Source organism: Aquarana catesbeiana, linkage group LG03, assembly GCF_042186555.1.
Source record: "Aquarana catesbeiana isolate 2022-GZ linkage group LG03, ASM4218655v1, whole genome shotgun sequence".
Lineage (NCBI taxonomy): Eukaryota > Metazoa > Chordata > Amphibia > Anura > Ranidae > Aquarana > Aquarana catesbeiana.
This window is the reverse complement of record NC_133326.1, coordinates 221,126,204-221,146,060: the sequence shown is the minus strand read 5'-3', so window position 1 is coordinate 221,146,060 and position 19,857 is coordinate 221,126,204. Positions and strand designations below refer to the sequence as shown.

The 19,857-nt window shown below is 44.3% G+C and overlaps 1 protein-coding gene across 3 annotated transcripts in view; it reads right to left on the bottom strand.

Annotated features, from left to right (window-relative positions):
* AASS (aminoadipate-semialdehyde synthase) overlaps positions 1 to 19,857 on the bottom strand; it is a 243,251-nt gene that overhangs the window by 15,050 nt on the left and 208,344 nt on the right. For all 3 annotated transcript variants that reach the window (XM_073619794.1, XM_073619795.1, XM_073619796.1), the window contains 4 exons: positions 18,890 to 19,030; positions 15,824 to 15,991; positions 7,195 to 7,290; positions 6,005 to 6,120 (listed from right to left, as the gene is read on the bottom strand). In XM_073619794.1, coding sequence (XP_073475895.1) covers positions 6,005 to 6,120; positions 7,195 to 7,290; positions 15,824 to 15,991; positions 18,890 to 19,030 — 521 coding nt within the window. The remainder of the gene's footprint in view (positions 1 to 6,004; positions 6,121 to 7,194; positions 7,291 to 15,823; positions 15,992 to 18,889; positions 19,031 to 19,857) is intronic.

The following is a 19,857-nucleotide window of genomic DNA, read 5'->3' as shown; positions in this document are numbered from 1 at the left end:
ACTGCATTGCAAAACAGTGACAACAGCTAGCTTAGTACATCATTCTCAAAAAAGGAACATGTTAAGTATGCCTAATCCATTGTGTATAATTGTGTTGCTAGCTGTGAAAAAATCTTGATCACTTCCCCAGAGTAGTACAATGTTACTATGGTAACATTATTCTGCTCTGGTCATATCAGTGTGTAAAAAGAAAAAAAGAAAAAAGAAAATTGTAAACATTTTTTAATAAAATCATTAAGAAAAATTGAAGAAAAAATTGAAAAAATATATATATTTTTTTGTAATGTCACCAGTCAGTGTGTCTGATCACTGCCATATGATCACGCTGTACTGCACTGGTGACAGTATGTAGAAAAAAAAAATGTCATCTTCCAAAAGATAACAAAAAATGACAACTTCAAAAAAACTCACCATGCCTCTACTTTCTAAAAAGGGGTTGTTTGGGGGATATCTGCATTGTTCTGACATTTTTGGAGCTCAATAAATGAGATAGGCCGTCAGTACATCAGGATTGATCAATTTTCAGATATATGTGGACTGCATAACTTTCTTACAGACTAAATAATATTACACTGATTTAGATTATTTTCACCAAAGAAAATGTAGCAGAATACATTTTGGCGTAAACGCATGAAGAACAATTATTTGTTTGCAAAATTTTATAACAGAAACCAAAAAAATGCCTTTTTTAAAAAAAAACGGTCTTTTCTCCTTTATATTGAGCAAAAAAACCCCAAAAAACCAAACCCACAGCACTGTATACATACCAAAGAGAAAGCTCTAGTTGTGTAAACAAAATGATAAAAATTTAGCTTGGCTTCGGTTAGCATGACCACGCAATTGTCATTCAAAATGCGATAGCGCTGAAAGATGAAAATGGACCTGAGCAAGAAGGGGGTAAAAGTGTCCAGCATTGAAGTGGTAATGGACCAGGGTGTCTTCTGTTGAGATTTGGAATGCTCTGCATCTTCCAGGAATCTCCCTCCTGGAAGAATAGCAAGGTCATGTTAAGCAATATAAAGATGGGAGTAAGGCAAGTTTAACCACTTGCCGCCCGCCCTCGTTGTTCGCTGTCCGGCGATCGTTGTTGCGGTGTGTCAGTCTGACACACCGCAACTCCGATCTAGGTAAAGAATCTCTGACGGAGACTCTTTACCACATGACCAGCCGTGTCCAATCACGGCTGATCATGATGTAAATAGGAAGAGCCGGTGATCGGCTTTTTCTCACTCACGTCTGACAGACGCAAGTAGAGGAGAGCCGATCGGCTGCTCTCCCGACAGGGGGGGTCTTTGCTGGTTGTTTATCAGTGCAGCCCCCCTCAGATGCCGCCCAGGACCACCAGGATGGCCATCCACACTGGACCATCAGGTATGCCCCCCCTAGACCCCAAGGGAAATACTAATCTGTGCCCAGGCAGCTGCCAATCAATGCCCAGGCAGCTGCCAATCAGTGCCCACTCAATGCCTACCAGTGCCACCAGGGATGCCTATCAGTGCCTCATATCAGTGCTGTGTATCAGTGCCACATATCAATGCCCATCAGTGCCACCCATAAGAACCCATCTTTGCAGCATTTCAGTGCCCAGTGTCACCTATCAGTGCCCACCAGTGCCACCCATGAGTGCCCATCACTACCGCCTATCAATGCCCATCAGTGCTGCCTACCAGTGCCCGCTCAGTGGTGCCACCTCATCGGTGCCGCCTTATCAGTGCCCGTCAGTGAAAGCGAAAACTTACTTATTTGTTTAGCAAAAAAAAACCACAGAGGTGATCAAATAACACCAAAAGAAAGCTCTATCTGTGGAAACAAAATGATAAAAATTTAGTTTGGGTACAGTGATGGATGACCGCGCAATTGTCATTCAAACTGCGACAGCACTGAAAGCTGAAAATTGGTCTGGGCAGGAAGGTGTATAAGTGCCCTGTATTGAAGTGGTTAAAATCTAAATTTTAAACATATTATTAGCTAGTGAATTTTAAAAGGAGGAGGGGGCACAGGCATTATAAGCTGTTCTTGAATTGTCCTGCAAAGCCCACTTTAGGTTAAAGTGATAGTAAAGGTTTGTTTTTTAACCACTTCCCGCCCGCCCTATAGCGGATTGACGTCCGGGAAGTGGTTGTGTTATCCTGACTGGACGTCATATGACGTCCAGCAGAATAACATGCCGCAGCGCGCCCCCGGGGGCGCGCATCGCGGCGATCGGTGGAGCGGTGTGTCAGACTGATCTTGGTAAAAAGCCTCCGGCGGAGGCTCTTTACCACGTGATCAGCCGTGTCCAATCACGGCTGATCACGCTGTCAATAGGAAGAGCCGTTGATCGGCTCTTCCTCACTCGCGTCTGACAGACGCGAGTAGAGGAGAGCCGATTGGCGGCTCTCCTGGCAGGGGGGGTCTGCGCTGATTGTTTATCAGCGCAGCCCCCCCTCAGATCACCACACTGGACCACCAGGGATCTCCACTAGGACCACCAGGGAAGGGGCAACATGTGGATGGCCAGGTATGTACCCCATGGCCATCCACATGTGCCCAGTGTGCCAAATCTGTGCCAATCAGTGCCCACAAATGGGCACTGATTGGCACAATTATGTTGCAGTGATGCCCAGCAATGCCACCCTTAGGGGCATCACTGCAAACAAGAAATGCCATCAGTGCCACCCATCAGTGTCCGTTCATGCCACCTGTCAGTGCCCATCCGTGCCCATCAGTGCCCATCTATCAGTGCCCATCCGTGCCCATCTGTGCCAACTATCAGTGCCACCCATAAGTAACCATCAATGCCACCTACGAGTGCCCATCAATGCCACCTATGAGTGCCCATCAGTGCCGCCTATAAGTGCCCATCCGTGCCACCTATGAGTGTCCATCAGTGCCGCATACCAGTGCCACCTATCAGTGCCCATCAGTGCCACCTATCAGTGCCCATCAGTGCCGCCTATCAGTGCCCATCATCAGTGCCCGTCAGTGCCACCTCATCAGTGCCACCTCATCGGTGCCCATCAGTGCCGCCGTATCAGTGCCCGTCAGTGCAGCCATATCAGTGCCCGTCATTGAAGAAGAAAACGTACTTATTTACAAAAAGTTTTAACAGAAACAAAGAAAAACTTGTTTTTTTTCAAAATTTTCGGTCTTTTTTTATTTGTTGCGCAAAAAATAAAAACCGCAGAGGTGATCAAATACCACCAAAAGAAAGCTCTATTTGTGGGAACAAAATGATAAAAAATTTGTTTGGGTACAGTGTAGCATGACCGCGCAATTGTCATTCAAATTGCGACAGCGCTGAAAGCTGAAAATTGGTCTGGGCGGGAAGGTGTCTAAGTGCCTGGTATTGAAGTGGTTAAATAACAAATCATACTTACCTGCTCTGTGTAATAGTTTTGCATAGAGCAGCTCCGATCCTCCTCTTCCCGGGTCCCCCGCTGGTGCTCCTGGCCCCTCCCCCTTGACCAGTGCCCCCCAATAGCAAGCTGCTTGCTATGGGCCACTGGTGCGTGCTCACTCTCGAGCCCTGCTCTATGCATCCATAAGACACAGAGCCGTGGCTCGGCCCCGACCCCAGCTTTCTCCTCATTTGCCTACTTGCTATGATTGATAACAGTGGGTGCCAATCGCTTCTCGTTGATGTGTCTCAGCCAATGAGGAAAGAAACTCAGGACAGTCGAGGCTCCCATGCAATGCACATTGATGGATCGAGAGGGGGCTGTGGGGGGAGCAGCACACAGATGTTTTTTTTACCTTCATGCGTAAAAAACCTTCAGCCTTTACAACCACTTTAAGTATGGCCAATAACCACTTTGTATATAATTTTGCTACATATTGCGTTCGTTCACATATATTGTTTTTTTCTATGTTTGTGAATTATAGAAGAGGGAGGTTTTGTTAGCACAGTGGACATTATTGCAAAATGATTTAATTGGGAAGTGTATGGCAGTATCCGAGTGTGAGAGGGAGGTGTATTATATTACTCGACCATTTAATTGGTATTTTTTGCTTTATTTAGCACTGTACTGTATTCACATTTAATCAACTATATATCCAGGGGAATATACAGTAGTGGTGTTCAGCAGCTGAAAAGGTTTAAAGGTGAACGTAGCATGGAGAAAAAAAAAAAAAAAATCTTAACTCATAAGCGAACCTTGCTTTGTACTGCGAGATCCACTAGGTGAAGACTGGCCAACAACTATTTTTGTACAATTGCACAGTAAAAATAAGTCCCCTTCAATGAAGTGTGCCCCATCTCTGGCTGCTGCATTTGTTATTACTTTCACTTTTATGAAACACGCACTCCCCTTTCAGTACCAAATGCTCAGCGCCATGATTTGTAGATCTGGCTCTAGTATAGGAATCAAAGTAGGTTTCTCGCTTGGCACCTCCTCCATTCATACAAAGGCTTGCCTTCTTTTAACTGAATGCAAGGCATTTTGTAACTGGAAGATAATGCGATTCATTCGCACCTCCTACATTCACAGTCTTGTGTTAAGTCAAAAGAATGCAAGGCTTTTTAAGAATGGAGCTGGTGCTGAACGAGCCACCTCCTGAGACTAAAGGTCTCAACGCTAGATGTTCAGGGCCAGCAGGGAAGGACAGGCTGAATAAAAATAAAAGGTAATAACAATCGCTGCAGCAGTCAGAGATGGGGCACACTTCATTGGAGAGTACATAATTCTACAAAAACGTTGCCCATACTTCAATTTTAAGAACATAAAATTTGACTTTAAAGAGATTTTCGCTCTCCTAATGGTGAGCAAGGTAAATAGTAATAAAAACTGCAGCGCAAAAAAAAGGCTAAGAAATGTGTTTTTTATGAAAGTCTATATGTTCACACTTAAAATACAATTCCTCTTGACACGAACAGGCCAATCCCTTCTCTTAATGCATCAGATGTGGTAAATAGAATCATGAGAATGCGCTTACCGGACAAGGTGGACCCCTTAATTACAGGGGGTCAGACAAGCCTGAATGAGCCATTGGTGAATAGCTACACTGGATCTCATCTGCAGGGAACAATCTTCAGTTGTCCTAGGTAAATCAGTTTCTTGAATGCAGGGTGGAAAGCAGCAGTCCCCAAGGAAAAAAAGAAAACTCTAAGCGCGGTCCGTATAAAATTCCTTCAAAATATATTCAGCATAAAACAATTTTCTATATAAAAGCGCTCAGCGGCGCAGCAAGTAACAAGAAACTCTCGTTCAATGGAGAGTCTGTTCGCGTCCGAACAGCTGTAAGCTTGAGATGGCAGCGGGTGACGTCGTGAAGCTCCGCCCCCGTACGTGGCGTTACGTCTAAAGGACTTCGTCAGCGAGGGTGGAGCTAGCCTGTCACCCAGGGGGATAGAAATACACGCTGAATGTCTGCAGGAAGTGTCCGATTACCGGATCCGCGTACGGGGGCGGAGCTTCACAACGTCAACCGCTGCCATCTCAAGCTTACAGCTGTTCGGACGCGAACAGACTGTCTCCATTGAACAAGAGTTTCTTGTTACTTGCTGCGCCGCTGAGCGCGTTTATATAGAAAATCGTTTTATGCTGAATACATTTTGAAGGAATTTTATACGGACCGCTCTTAGAGTTTTCTTTTTTTCCTTGGGTACTGCTGCTTTCCACCCTGCATTCAAGGTACTGATTTACCTAGGACAACTGAAGATTGTTCCCTGCAGATGAGATCCAGTGTAGCTATTCACCAGTGGCTCATTCAGGCTTGTCTGACCCCCTGTAATTAAGGGGTCCACCTTGTCCGGTAAGCACATTCTCAGGATTCTATTTACCACATCTGTTGCGTTAGGAGAAGGGATTGGCCTGTTCGTGTCAAGAGGAATTGTATTTTAAGTGTGAACATATGGACTTTCATAAAAAACATATTTCTTAGCCTTTTTTTTGCGCTGCACTTATTTGTCTAATGATTGTTATTGAGGTTGGTGAATTCCTTTAGTGTTCAGCTTGCATCCGTTATTACATATAGTTTGCGCTGATTGCCCTTTGTTTTTTTTAGTAATAAAAACTGCCCTTACCATTCGATGGCTTCCAGGTTGCTGTCATCCCTTCCGATCGTGTCGTACACCATTTCCTTGATGTGGCCAGTACTGGTGGAGGATGGAACCTTCAGCAGATGGCAGATGAGTTCTCTCTGCATGTCATAATTGGTTAAAGCAATGCAGATAAGGTTAGTTACACTGTGTACAGCTGTTAGAAATGACACTAGGTTGATTGATCTAAAAGTTATAAATGCAGGAAGAAAACAGAACTATTTCCCATGGAAACTTATCAAAGCTAACTTATGTGATCCAACTAGTATAAACAAGTAAAATGTTAATGGTTGGTGTGCACATCTCTATTTTCTTTTAATATAAGCAAGCCCTATTAGCTGTGATTTTACTGTCTATTAAAACACACCACAAATGAATAGTTATTTTAATTCACAGAACACTTTTCCATAAATGGAAAAAAAGCACTTTTTCGCTAGTCATTTGCACCTCATTCTAAAAAGCCATTATCTCTAAAAATCTGAATTTAAGGTTTTGGCACCTATTATAGGAACGTGAGATAGGAAATGCATAGGACAAAGGGGGTTAAATGGAAAATGTTGTCACAATGTAACAGCACTCAGTTTACGGAACATGTCAATAATATGGTCATGTCCCACATTGTGCAGACAGCTGGATCCTGAAGAACTTTTCTCTGCAAGGTGCCTGGTCTTCTTCTCGTCTCTGAACTTCTTGCGCTGTGGGGGATAATAGATTCTGGTTTTGGACACAACGGTGAGGATGGCCAAATGGGGAAACGTCCCCCTCCTCCACTGAGGGGAGTTTCATCGTTTACTCTCTGAATGAGGGAGAATATCATGTCACTGATCTCTCCCATTCAGATAGTGTTTAATGCAGAGTAAACAACAAATTAACTTTTTCAATGGAGGAGGCAGGTCGCCATTGTACCATCTTCACTGCTATTCCGCTTGAAGTCCTATAACTATCAACCCCCTGCATTGCTGAATGTTCTGAGATGGGAGGACCAGCATCCTTGCAAAGATGGATTCAGCAGCCTGCACAATGTGGGACATACCTCATTACAGGTAAGTATCATCACTAAAGCTTTAGAGATTTATTTTTTTTTTTTAGCTAAACATCAGCTTTTACAAATACAATTATGTCCACTTTCAGTTAGGTGCAGAAACATATAACGTGTAATAAGAATAGTTACTCACCCAACTTACTACTGGAGCATCCACGGCTAGCAATGGACAGGGATCTCCATTTATTAGTCCTAACTTCACAAAGCCACTCATTGCTTTAGCAAATCCCTGTGGAAACAATGAACAGGACCTTCAAGTAACATCATCAAACATTAGGAGAGCACAACTTCTTTTTGCAAGGGATTAGACATGTTACTTCATTGTCAGTCTCTCTTTTATAACAGAATGTGCATCGCTAGACCCTGACAAATGCGGCACTTATGGGTTTTACATCGGTCTAACATCCAGCCAAACATGCCTGCTAGCCAAATAGTTTACAAGACTAGCCAGAAAACGTACGCTGAAAACGTGGTTCCACTGCAGTTGTAGATCTACTGATTTTAAAGAGGAAGTAAACCCTGATGGGTGTTACTTCCTCTTTGTTTCCCTGCAAAGGTAAAGCATAATGGGCTACTATGCATTGCATAGTAGCCCATTATGTGACACTTACCTGCAGGAGAAACCCGCGATGTCCCCGCCTTCCTCACTAGTAGCGAGCGTCCATTCTTCAACCCTCTTCCTTTCGGGGCCGCGAACTCCGGCTCTGTGACTGGCCGGAGTCGCGTGACGTCACTCCCACGCATGCGTGCGGGAGCCGCCTTTAGCGGCATGACCCCAGCTAGAAACAGCACTTCGTGCCCTTTTTAACTCCGGCGCATGCATAGAAGAAATTGCCCTGCGGCGATTTGCAAATATCTCCTAGACCGTGCAGGTCTGGGAGATATTTCAAGCACCTACAGGTAAGTCTTAATCTAGGCTTACCTGTAGGTTAAAGTGGTTGTAAAGGGTTTACAACCACTTTAAGTGTCCATTAATCAGTAATGCCAATGGGTTGTGGGTTCTATTACCAAGGTGAGCCTCCGTTATCCTACAAAATAATAGCACTAAAATGCATATAAAATTTTAATAAAAACAATACCCATAATTCAGATCAAACTGTGATTTACTAAAGTGATAATTTATACAGTACCTGCAAAAACTGCAGACATGCAATCAATTGCAGAATCTTTTAATTCCCCTGCATATGATTGGGACACAAGCAGGCTCACTTAACTTTAAATGGCTTTAGTAAAGCAACCCCTCAGACATGTCAAGTTATATATTAGAAAAATACAGTAATGTAAATGGACATTCCCAATTCACGCAGGATATAACTGTTTGCAGTAAAATAATCAATTCAGCTATTCCTAAATAGGAATGTGTTGGTAGTATGTTTTTCCCATATTGGGATCAGGTTTTTAAAATGTGATTATTTCGCTATTTTAGAACTTACACATTTGTATATATAAATCAGTAAAATAATCCCTGGTCTGGTTTGATATTAAGATAAGAAAATTGATCAATTTTATTAAAAAAGGCGAGTCATCGTGCTACTCACTAGTAAAAATAAAAAGGGGAACAAACAAATCTATAGCAGTTAATTTGGTGGTTGCTTTCTATGAGAAGGATCATTCCCAGATCTCTACAACAGAAAAAATATAAACATTCAAACACCAATTTAGGCCTTGCTCACATTAGTATAATTTCAGTTGCAGAGTTGCAGAACGTAAATCACATCATTTTTGATGGTTCCTGTTCACATCGATGCAACTCTGCACAGCGCAATCCCGGTACTGCTTTGGCGTGATGCAAAATGGACATACGTTTTTGGGCGCTTTTTTGTATTGGCACCCGCTGGCTGATCTAACAACCATTGACTCATCTCTGCTGTCAGCCAGGGGATTCAGGGCTGAAATATTAAATATAATGGCAATTTTTTTTTCGCATACTTGTAAAAATCTTAATTTTTCAATAAAATGTATTAACCCCCCAGAACATTATATATTTTCTGAAAGCAGAGGCCCTGTAGAATAAAAAAAGTGTTAGTCTTTTAAAGGTGTCACATGATATTTGCACAACTTTTTTTATTAAATGCAAATTTTCAGGAAAAGATATAATAAAATAAATTTTAGCGCAAAAACACACAATATAATGGCCATTTTTTGGTTAACAGAGGAGGTTGCATCAAGCAAATAGATACCAAATGTTCCATGTATTAAAATTGTGTGCGCCTGGGATATAGCAAAGAACTATGGTGCCCGAAAATCACCATAGGTGATGCCTTAAAAGCCTATATTATAGCTCATCAGTTTGGAGTTAACTAGGACCTCTCATGCTAGAATTATTGTTCTCACTCTGACGTTCGCAGCGATATGTCCCACGTGTGGTGCGCCGCAGTTTACATACACATGCGCACCCTGGACTTGCGTTTTCATCTACTCATGTGTGTGGGGCAACAGGGGGTTACGGTAATATTTATTTTGAAGTATAATTATGATTTTATTTTAAAACTTTTCTCTCTTATTTCTTTTTTTTTTTTTTTTATCCAGAAAATTTTTTATTGAAAATTAACAGCATACAATCCAGAGATCCACAAACTATGCAATTACGTCTAGGTATATCACCCCCAGTTCCCTGAGAGCCAAGCCTCACACATGCAAAATAATATGACATTCAATTCACCCTTGAACACCCTACAGTCAAAATACCCCACATAGCATCCAATGCTTCTGCGTTCAAATACATGCTCCAACAGATTATATGGGCGTGGGATCTCTCAACCCGCATTTAGTCTCAGGAGTCTATCCATGACTAGGTCCTCCGGGGCCAATCCCGGAGTTCCCAGCCACGGCTCCCACAATTTATCGAACTTGGCGGCACAACCCCTATGCTGGTATATGATTTTCTCCATCCTCAGCGTGTTACGCACTGCTGTAATCCACTCCTTAACCGTAGGGGGCGATTCAGATTTCCAATGCATCATAATCAATTTACGGGCCATGAAAAGGGTCCTTGTAAGGGCTTCTCTAGTATGCGTCTCCCACTCTAATTCGTCCAGTAGGTTCAGAATACACTGTCTAGGGTCCAGAGGAATCTGTACCCCAAACACCGCAGACAGAACCTCTATCACCCCCTTCCAATACACATGCAGTTTGGGGCATCGCCAAAGCATATGTATCAACTCACCATGGTCCCTTTTGCATCGAGTACACAGCGGGGTGGGCGTCAGTCCTATGGCATGCAATCTATGGGGCGTGTAGTATACTCTCAGAAGTGTGTATAGTTGGGTCAACCTTTGCGTCACATTCAGGGAACAAATAGCCACTGATTGTAGGGCTTCCTCCCACTGATCATCATCTAGGGGCCCTATGTCTGCTTCCCATTTTCTTTTGACCGTAAGGGGGTGTTTAGAAAGATATTGAGTAGATAATGTGCCGTAGCACTGGGAGATAAATCCCCTGGAGACCTCCGCAGTTTTAAGTTGGGAAAGAATGGGATTAGGGTCCATATGCCACTCAGTGGTTCTAGATTGGGCTATAAATGCATGTCTGAGTTGCATATAATAGAACTTCATGTGTTGTGGTAGCCCGTATTTCTCTCTCAAGATTTCAAAGGACAACAGTTGCCCATTACTAATAACTTGAGCCAAGTAGAAAATACAATATCTCTTCCACTTGTCCGAGTGCTGCAATTTAGCCAGCTCCGGGTAGGCCCCATTAGCCCAAATCGGGCTAAACTCATTAAAACCCCTGACCCCCTGCATATATCTGACTTTGTTCCATACTTTTTGTATTAAGCTGTACGTAGAAAAGCTTTTTTGAGGTTTACCAAAGGCCAATGCCTCAAGAGCAGTCGGGACTGATCGCCCTCCCACTGCGTGAAGCATAATACCCTCAGAAGCACCAAGGGATCTGCCACCCCCGTCTCCCTCCCTGGCCATAGTACCTATCAAGTGTTGCATCTGGGACACCAGGTAGTACAACCAAGGATTCGGGAGAGCGAGGCCACCATCGTCTTTAGGGCGCTGCAGGTGCTCTAGTTTTATCCTAGGGGGCTTATTTTTCCAGATTAGTTCACGGAATATGGTATTGACTATCCTAAAGGTCTTCAGTGGGATTACTACTGGGGAATTATGTAGCAGGTATAGCAGTTGGGGCATCAGAATCATTTTAATTAGATTCACTCTGCCCGCAACTGACATACACAGGGTGTTCCATGTCTTGACCCGCTGTTGAAACCTGGCTAAAAGTGGGGAAATGTTAAGTTGGCCATATTCCCTAATTCGGGGTTTTACCCATATCCCCAGGTATTTAAAGGAGTTGGTAACGGGAATTTCTCCTATCCTCTCACCATCCTGTACTGTGGTACCATCTAGGGGCATCAGAGCAGACTTGGCCCAGTTTATTTTCAGGCCTGAAAATTCCCCAAACCTAATCACTGTGTCCATAGTGTTCCTCAGGGATTGCTCCATATCACCCAGCAGTATCATGGTGTCATCCGCATATAGCATCACTTTCTCCTGTCTATCTCCATAGCAGAAGCCTGTGATACCCCCATGATTTCTAATCTTAATTGCCAGGGGTTCTATTGCCAGGGCAAACAGCAGGGGGGACAAAGGGCACCCCTGCCGCGTGCCCCGGCCTAAAGTAAATGACGGTGATACTCTACCTGCCTCCCTTATAGCCGCCCGAGGGCAATGATACAGCAAGCGTACCCAAGTAATGTATGTGACCCCGAAGCCAAATCTCCTCAACACCTCCCAGAGATAGGGCCATTCCACACTATCAAAGGCTTTCATAGTATCTAGTGACAAAAGAGCCCTTGATCCCATATTATCAGTCTGTGTCTGCATATTGAGAAATAGCCTTCTCAGGTTTATCGCTGTAGATTTATTTGGCATGAATCCCGCCTGATCTGAATGTATGACTGAGGTGATCACCTTATTTAATCTAAGGGCTAGTACCTTGGCCAGGATCTTAATATCTGACTGGAGTAACGATATCGGTCTATAGGATGCTGGATCTACGGGGTCCTTTCCCTGTTTCAAAATCAACACAATATGGGCTTGCGACATAGATGGTGGAAGGGCAGACTGGTCTCTGGCCGCGTTAAACATTGCCAATAGCTTGGGTAACAATACTTCGGAGTAGCTTTTATATATCTCCATAGGGATACCATCTCCCCCTGGGGCCTTACAATTGGGAAACGCAGCCACAGCCACCTGCAGTTCCTCCAGGGATATCGGGGAGTCCAACTCCCGGCATTGTGATGCAGTAAGCTGCGGGAAGACTATGTCATCTAAATAGTTACCCAACTCACCCGGGTCCTGTATCTAGGTCGGGCGATATAATCTCTCATAAAACTCAGCTAGTGTGTTCAATATTAAATCGGGCGAATGTACCAACTGTCCCCTTTTGGTTTTTATGGCTCCGATTACTGGAGACTTCTGTTCTGAGTTAGCGATTCTAGCCAGAAGGCGGCCTGTTGTCTCCCCCTCCTCAAAAAAAAGCAGTTTTAGAAAAAAATCTTTTCTTTTCCGCCGAGGAGGCCAGGAGGTGCCCATAAGCAGATTGAGCTGCCTGCCAGGCCTCCCTTGCGGAGTCAGTGGGATCCTGCACATATTTCTCCTCCAGGGAATGAACCTGCACCTCCAGTGTCTCCCTGAGAGTTTCAGAGCGTTGCTTAACCTTGGTAACCTCATTACTTAGCAGTCTACGTAGATACATTTTAAATTCCTCCCACTCCACCAAAACAGCGGCTGGAGTTGGCTGAATCCGAAAGAACCCACGGATGCTTCCCTCTAGTCTCTCAGGAGATGCAAACAGCTGAAGCCAAAAGGCATTAAATTTCCAGGGTGCTTTAGGGAGCATGGACCCCTGCGTTGTAACAAGGTTTAGTACCATATAGGAATGATCTGATACGCACCTGGGTTTATATGAAACGTCAGAGACCGATGGAAGCATGCCCGAGTTTCCCACAGCCAGATCTATCCTGGATAGCGACCCGTGGGTATTTGAAAAGCAAGAGAATTGCTTAGTTACTGGATTTCTATGTCTCCATATGTCTAGCCATCCCAGCTCCTGTAACAGCCTAGCTAGTGGTGTTGCCCTGCATGGGGCCTGTATTCCCGGGGGTGGGTGTTTATCTAAAGCAGGGTTTAACCAACTATTAAAGTCCCCTACAATAAGCATAGGGAGGTTCGGCTTATCCGTCAAAAATTCCAGGAGAAGTCGGAGCACCCGTGCATCAAATGGAGGGGGTATATACACACAGGCTAGAACACAATGCAAGATACCAATGCGACAATGCAGAAATACAAATCTCCCCTCTGTATCTATCTTAGAGGCAAATTCCTGGTAATCCAGGGATCTGTGTATCACTACACTCACACCCCGAGAAAAAGAGGTGTGAGTGGAGTGATAGGCCCATCCTGTCCATCTGTGTTTTAAACAACTCCTGGACTCTGCAGTCAAATGCGTCTCCTGTAGACATATAACAGCAGGAAAAAACTTCTTTAGACAGGTAAATATCAGAGCGCTTAAGGGGGGAGTTCATGCCCCTAACATTCCAAGAAATCAACGAAGAAGATCCCACCATAATGGAAGTGTAGACATCAATTGGCATGAGTGAACAGTGTTCATCTGTACGGTGAGTCTATGTAGACATTGAAAAGCATCCTTACATGTGGGTGGCAAGTTATCAAAGAGGCTAGTAGGCAAATTCAGGCAAGTCTCTGGACTGTAAAATAGTGCATACTGTAAACCATAACCAGGCACAACGGTGCCAACAAACTTTATTTCTGTTGTAGTATGGCGGATCCATGACCGATATCCCCCACTGGTGTCGATGCCCGCCGTTGCGGGGCAGGATAATAGGATCAACCACAACATCTTCATCGGCCAGGCCAAACATAGCCTGATTGCACAGCCTAAAAACTGTCTGACTGTAAAAACTCGCATTGCCACCAGATCAGAACAGATTTCCGTGGACAAAGAAAAATTAGAAAAGTCACAGTTCTTTTATCTCCAGCATTTCTATACATGGAATGTGTTCCCGGCATCTGGTCATTAGAAAAACAACAGCATCAGCATAATCTGTGTTAAGAGGTAGCCTTGGCTGAGTGTCAGAGTCAGTCGCCTTCCGCCTCTGGCCGACGGTGTCACAGGGCTTGCTCATTGTGATCTAACCACATCATTGCATCTCTGGGTGATTCAAAAAACTGTGCATGCCCATCCGCCGTCACCCGTAGTTTGGCCGGGTAGAGCATAGCATATGGTAGTTGCAGGGCTCTCAGACGTTTCTTTACTTCCCCAAATTTCGCTCTGTTTCTCTGCACCTCCGCTGAGAAATCCGGGTAGAATGACACTCTGACACCATTGAACTTTATGTTTGCCTTCTCACGTGCACATCTTAATATAGCTTCCCTGTCCCGATAGTGTAGTAGCTTTGCCAACATGGATCTGGGAGGGGCCCCCTGTGGGGGGGGGGGTCTGCCAGGGACTCTATGTGCTCTCTCCACTGTGAAAAAAGGGGAAAATGCATCCCGGCCAAAGATCTCAATGAACCAGTTCTCCACAAAGGTGGTGGGGTCCTTACCCTCAGATTTCTCGGGGAGCCCCACTATACGAACGTTGTTCCTGCGTAAACGGTTTTCTGTGTCCTCAGTCCTGTTGTATGTGTCTTGGGCCATGCGGTGTGCTGCTCTGGCTTCTTGTGCAAGTGGAGGGATTTTGTCCTCCATGTCACTCACTCTGCTCTACGTTCCCTGACTTTTTGCAGGTCTTGTCTGAGAAATGACATCTCCTCCCTGACCCCCCCAACTGGTCTTTCATGACATTAACTGCAGCTGTACACATATGAACTGCTTTCAGGATTTCAGCTAATGTAGGCTGTTCCAAAGTCTCTGGGGAGTCTTCTGAAGGGAGGGGGGAGGAAGGGAGGGGGGAGGGAGGGAGGGCGAGTGTCCTCCTCCATGAAAAGGTTAGGTGTGCTCACTGTGTCCATATCCAAGTCTGCTTGTGATGTCTTGTCAGCCTCTCCCCTTTTGTAAGCTGACCCCCCCTCGTCTGCTGTCCCGGGGCCCTGTAGTTTCTGGGCATAATAAAGGATATCTCTGTACTGTTCCTTACCCGGAGTCTTCGGTGCTTTCTTGCTGCTGCTGTCTTTCAGCTTATCCACCATCCGGGGGACGCGCTGATTCAGGGCTGCGGGCGTGGCGGCGCCATCTTGGGACTCCGGTCCCGCCATCTCCAACAGGCCTCGGCGGGTTTTCCCCCTCTTGCAGAGGGCCGGCGGTGGGTCCGGGGGGTGCTGGGACTCGGTAGCCAGTTGGGGGGCTGAAAAAAGCAGGATCAACGATGCCGGGGAAGGATCAATACACGGATCAGGCAGGAGCTGTGAGAAGTGCGTCCTCTCACATGCCGGTCTTGGCCACGCCCCCTCTTATTTCTTTTTACTTGATTGCTATTGCAAGGGGTTTGTGAGATCGAGGCAGGGATTTACCTCGGTTTCACAATGCTCTCCCTCCATTAACCGGCGGTTGTGTTCCTGGGCTCCCCGTAAGAGCGGGAGGGCTCGGGAACGACAGGAGGAGGGAGTGGAACCGTGCTGCCGACTCTGTGAAAGCGATACTGCACATTCATAGCTGCGGTATCACTTTCAAAACCCGCACAAGCAGATGGCTACTGATGCCATCAGCTTGTGATTAAAGGTTCACTCTTTGGACGTATGTAGCTGGTTAAGATGCCTATTTCTAATACAAACGAGCACAGAAACAGCATACCTTGTACCTCAGAGTCCCTCTCATCAATGTATGGGCTGACTGGATGCCATAGGGTTCTGCATATTTGGTACTGTCCCTGTTTGGGAAGCCTTCTAAGTTCAGTCCAGGAAAACAGTCCATGACAGTAACAGACTCCAGCAGTGAGCCTCCAGCTGCAATATTAACAACCTATGAGACAAAATGAAAACCATTAAAAAGAAAAAAAAAGTTCAGTGATAACTAGGGAAAGCCTGCCTGTGCACTTCTATTTATCAATGGGACTCAAATGGCGGTCAGTGAAATGTCTTTAGTTAGGATTTTATTAAAAGATATGAGACTATTGTGAAAATGTACCAGGACACTTGCAAAATTGCCTAGACACTATCAGGTACTGCTGACGACTGTTCACTTGGCGCAGCGGACAATAGATATTTTTGTCAAAAAGGTAGAGATGGAACAATACACACACAGACACACACACACACACACACACACACACAGTATCTCACAAAAGTGAGTACACCCCTTACATTTTTGTAAATATTTTATTATATCTATGTGACAACACTGAAGAAATGACACTTTGCTACAATGTAAAGTAGTGATGTACAGCGTATAACAATGTAAATTTGCTGTCCCCTCAAAATAACTCAACACACAGCCACTAATGTCTAAACCGCTGGCAACAAAAGTGAGTACACCCCCAAGTGAAAATGTCCAAATTGCACCCAATTAGCCATTTTCCCTCCCCGGTGTCATGTGACTCGTTAGTGTTACAAGGTCTAAGGTGTGAATGGGGAACAGGTATGTTAAATTTGTTTTTTTCGCTCTCACTCTCTCATACTGGTCACTTCAAGTTCAACTTGGCACCTCATGGCAAAGAACTCTCTGAGGATCTGAAAAAAATTAATTGTTGCTCTACATAAGGATAGCCTAGGCTAAAAGAATATTGCCAAGACCCTGAAACTGAGCTGCAGGACGGTGGCCAAGACCACACAGTGGTTTAACAGGACAGGTTCCACTCAGAACAGGCCTCGCCATGGTCGACCAAAGTAGTTGAGTGCACGTGCTCAGCGTCATATGCAGAGTTGTCTTTGGGAAATGGATGTATGAGTGTTGCCAGCATTGCTGCAGGGGTTGAAGGGGTGGGGGGAGTCAGCCTGTCAGTGCTCAGACCATACGCCACACACTGCATAAAATTGGTCTGCATGGCTCTCGTCCTAGAAGGAAGCCTCTTCTAAAGATGATTCTAAAAAGGCCCGCAAACCGTTTGCTGAACACAAGCAGACTAAGGACAAGGATTACTGGAACCATGTCCCGTGGTCTGATGAGACCAAGATAAAAACATATTTGGTTCAGATGGTGTCAAGCGTGTGTGGTGGCAACCAGGTGAGGAGTACAAAGACAAGTGTGTCTTGCCTACAGTCAAGCATGGTGGTGGGAGTATCATGGTCTGGGGCTGCATGAGTGCTGCCGGCACTGGGGAGCTACAGTTCATTGAGGGAACCATGAATGCCAACATGTACTGTGACATACTGAAGCAGGAGCATTATCCCCTTACTTTCAGAGACTGAGACGCAGGGCAGTATTCCAACATGATATTGAACCCAAACACTCCTCCAAGACAACCACTGCCTTGCTAAAGAAGCTGAAGGTAAAGGTGATGGACTGGCCAAGCATGGTTACAGACCTAAACCCTATTGAGCATCTGTGGGGCATCCTCAAATGGAAGGTGGAGGAGCGCAAGGTCTCCAACATCCACCAGCTCCATGATGTCATCATGGAGGAGTGGAAGAGGACTCCAGTGGCAACCTGTGAAGCTCTGGTGAACTCCATGTCCAAGAGGGTTAAGGCAGTGCTGGAAAATAATGGTGGCCACACAAAATATTGACACTTTGGGCCCAAGTTGGACATTTTCACTTAGGGGTGTACTCACTTTTGTTGCTAGTGGTTTTAGACATTAAAGGCTGTGTGTTGAGTTATTTTGAGGGGACAGCTAATTTACACTGTTATACAAGCTGTACACTCACTACTTTACATTGTAGCAAAGTGTAATTTCTTCAGTGTTGTCACATAAAGATATATAATATAATATTTACAAAAATGTGAGTGGTGTACTCACTTTTGTGAATATATATTTTTTTTATATTAAATGGCTTATTTGGTTTTTACATTTTTCTGCTAGCTTTGCTTCAATTTTGCACTTTCACAGTGGACAAATAAGAACAGTATAGTTTTGAGCAATTAGCAGGATGTAGTTCACTTACAGAATAGTGTGGTGTGGTAATAGTGGTGGACAGAATCAGAACTCATATGGATGAGTTTTTTGAAACACACAAATGCAGATCAGCAGATTGCAGTTGACCTAACCGGAGTAGTGTAGATGACTACATGAGTTTGCTTTTTATTACTTCATGAAGCAAGTCCCGTTGAGGTGCATTTAAATTGCAGTCAAAGAGGATCAAACCCAACCCTTTCCTGTTAAACCTTGCATTTGTTTTGAGCACACTTGTTTCAACAGTACTGCTTTTGAATAGAAAAGGGCTACATTTAAAAAGAACACCTGTCTAAATGAGTCCTCAGTATGGCAGTTCGATTTCTAGAAGCACCACTTTATAGAGACACATTACTTTACAGAATCAGGCTACATAAATCCATACAGGATGCATCATTTCTGTGCACCATGCTATGCTCTTGCAGATAGTAATCAGGAGAACACCACCTGTCCCTGGCTTGAAGGTCCAGTGAGTTTAAATCTTATTGCATTCGCAGCACTGACCCTAGTCCCTGCATGGTTAGAAGAGGTTTTATTTTCAGGTCCCCAAAGTTTCCCCTACTTTTCGCTCAGTTCACCCCTCATGTTCCTACCATACACTACTGCTCTCCTACAGATCACTCATTCTGGCATTAATCCTAGTTCTCTTTTCCAGCATCATACCTGGCATCCTTCCTTCTGTCCTGCCCACACCTTCAGTGTTGCATTGCTACAGTGCAAAAGCCAATTTAAGTGTACTGATTGTAGTTATTCCTGGACAACAACAAAAGCATTATTTTCTTTAATGAAAGGAATCATTGGTCATCACTAACCTCTCCATTCTTCAGATAAGTGGCAGGCTGTATTGTATTTACGAGAACACTAAGCGGGTTCCAGCTGAACTTGTACCTCAGTGGATTGTCAGAATACTCTGGAGCTGGAAGACCCCCACAAAATGAGACATAGGACTCTACCTGCAGAAAAGAGGAGCGTGGTTATTTGTCATGATTTGCCATTGTCAAGGTCCATCCAATTAAAGGAGAAATTTACTGTCTGTAAAAGTGTATACCTGGATGGTTTTGCCTTAAAAGAGAAGTATGGCCAAAGATATCTTGGTCACACTTGATCACAGAGCCACTCCAGGCTCTGGAAGAATCCAGATGGTTCAGCCTCTCTGAGCCAGCCACTCCCGCCCTCTCTGTGCTCAGAGCAGACTGAAAACTGAACTAGCAGTCATATGATCACTCAGGCGAGTAAAGATTTTTTTATTTTTTGCTATTCCTACACTTCTTTAAATAAAGATACCAAGAACGGATGAAGCTTTTTCCAAATGAATAAAATAATTAAGTGACATTTTATCAAAATTTTTTAGGAGGTTACCAGGAAAAGATTTAAAAACTAATACATAAAAAACCTAGGCTTATCCACTTAGATATTATGTTCAAGATTCCAGACACTGGAATGTGATTAAGTGTGCTCTCAAGCAAACACATTGAGCAAGTGACCTATAAAACCATAAGGGCTGTATTATAACTGCTTCTGTCACCCTCAGATCACATTTGTCTTTTAAAATGGCCAACTCCTTCCAAAATGAATTATGCCATTTTGGGCAGACTGAGAAACATTATCTGAAGAAACAGATATCCATTCCCCATCCTAGTGGAAAATCAAATAATGGAAGGGTGACATATACGAATACTACTATATGGCATTAAGTGCACCAGAGTTAGGGACACCTGCCCTTCAATATTGTAGACAACTGCAGTAATTCATTAAAAGCAGCAATCTACCCAAATCAACT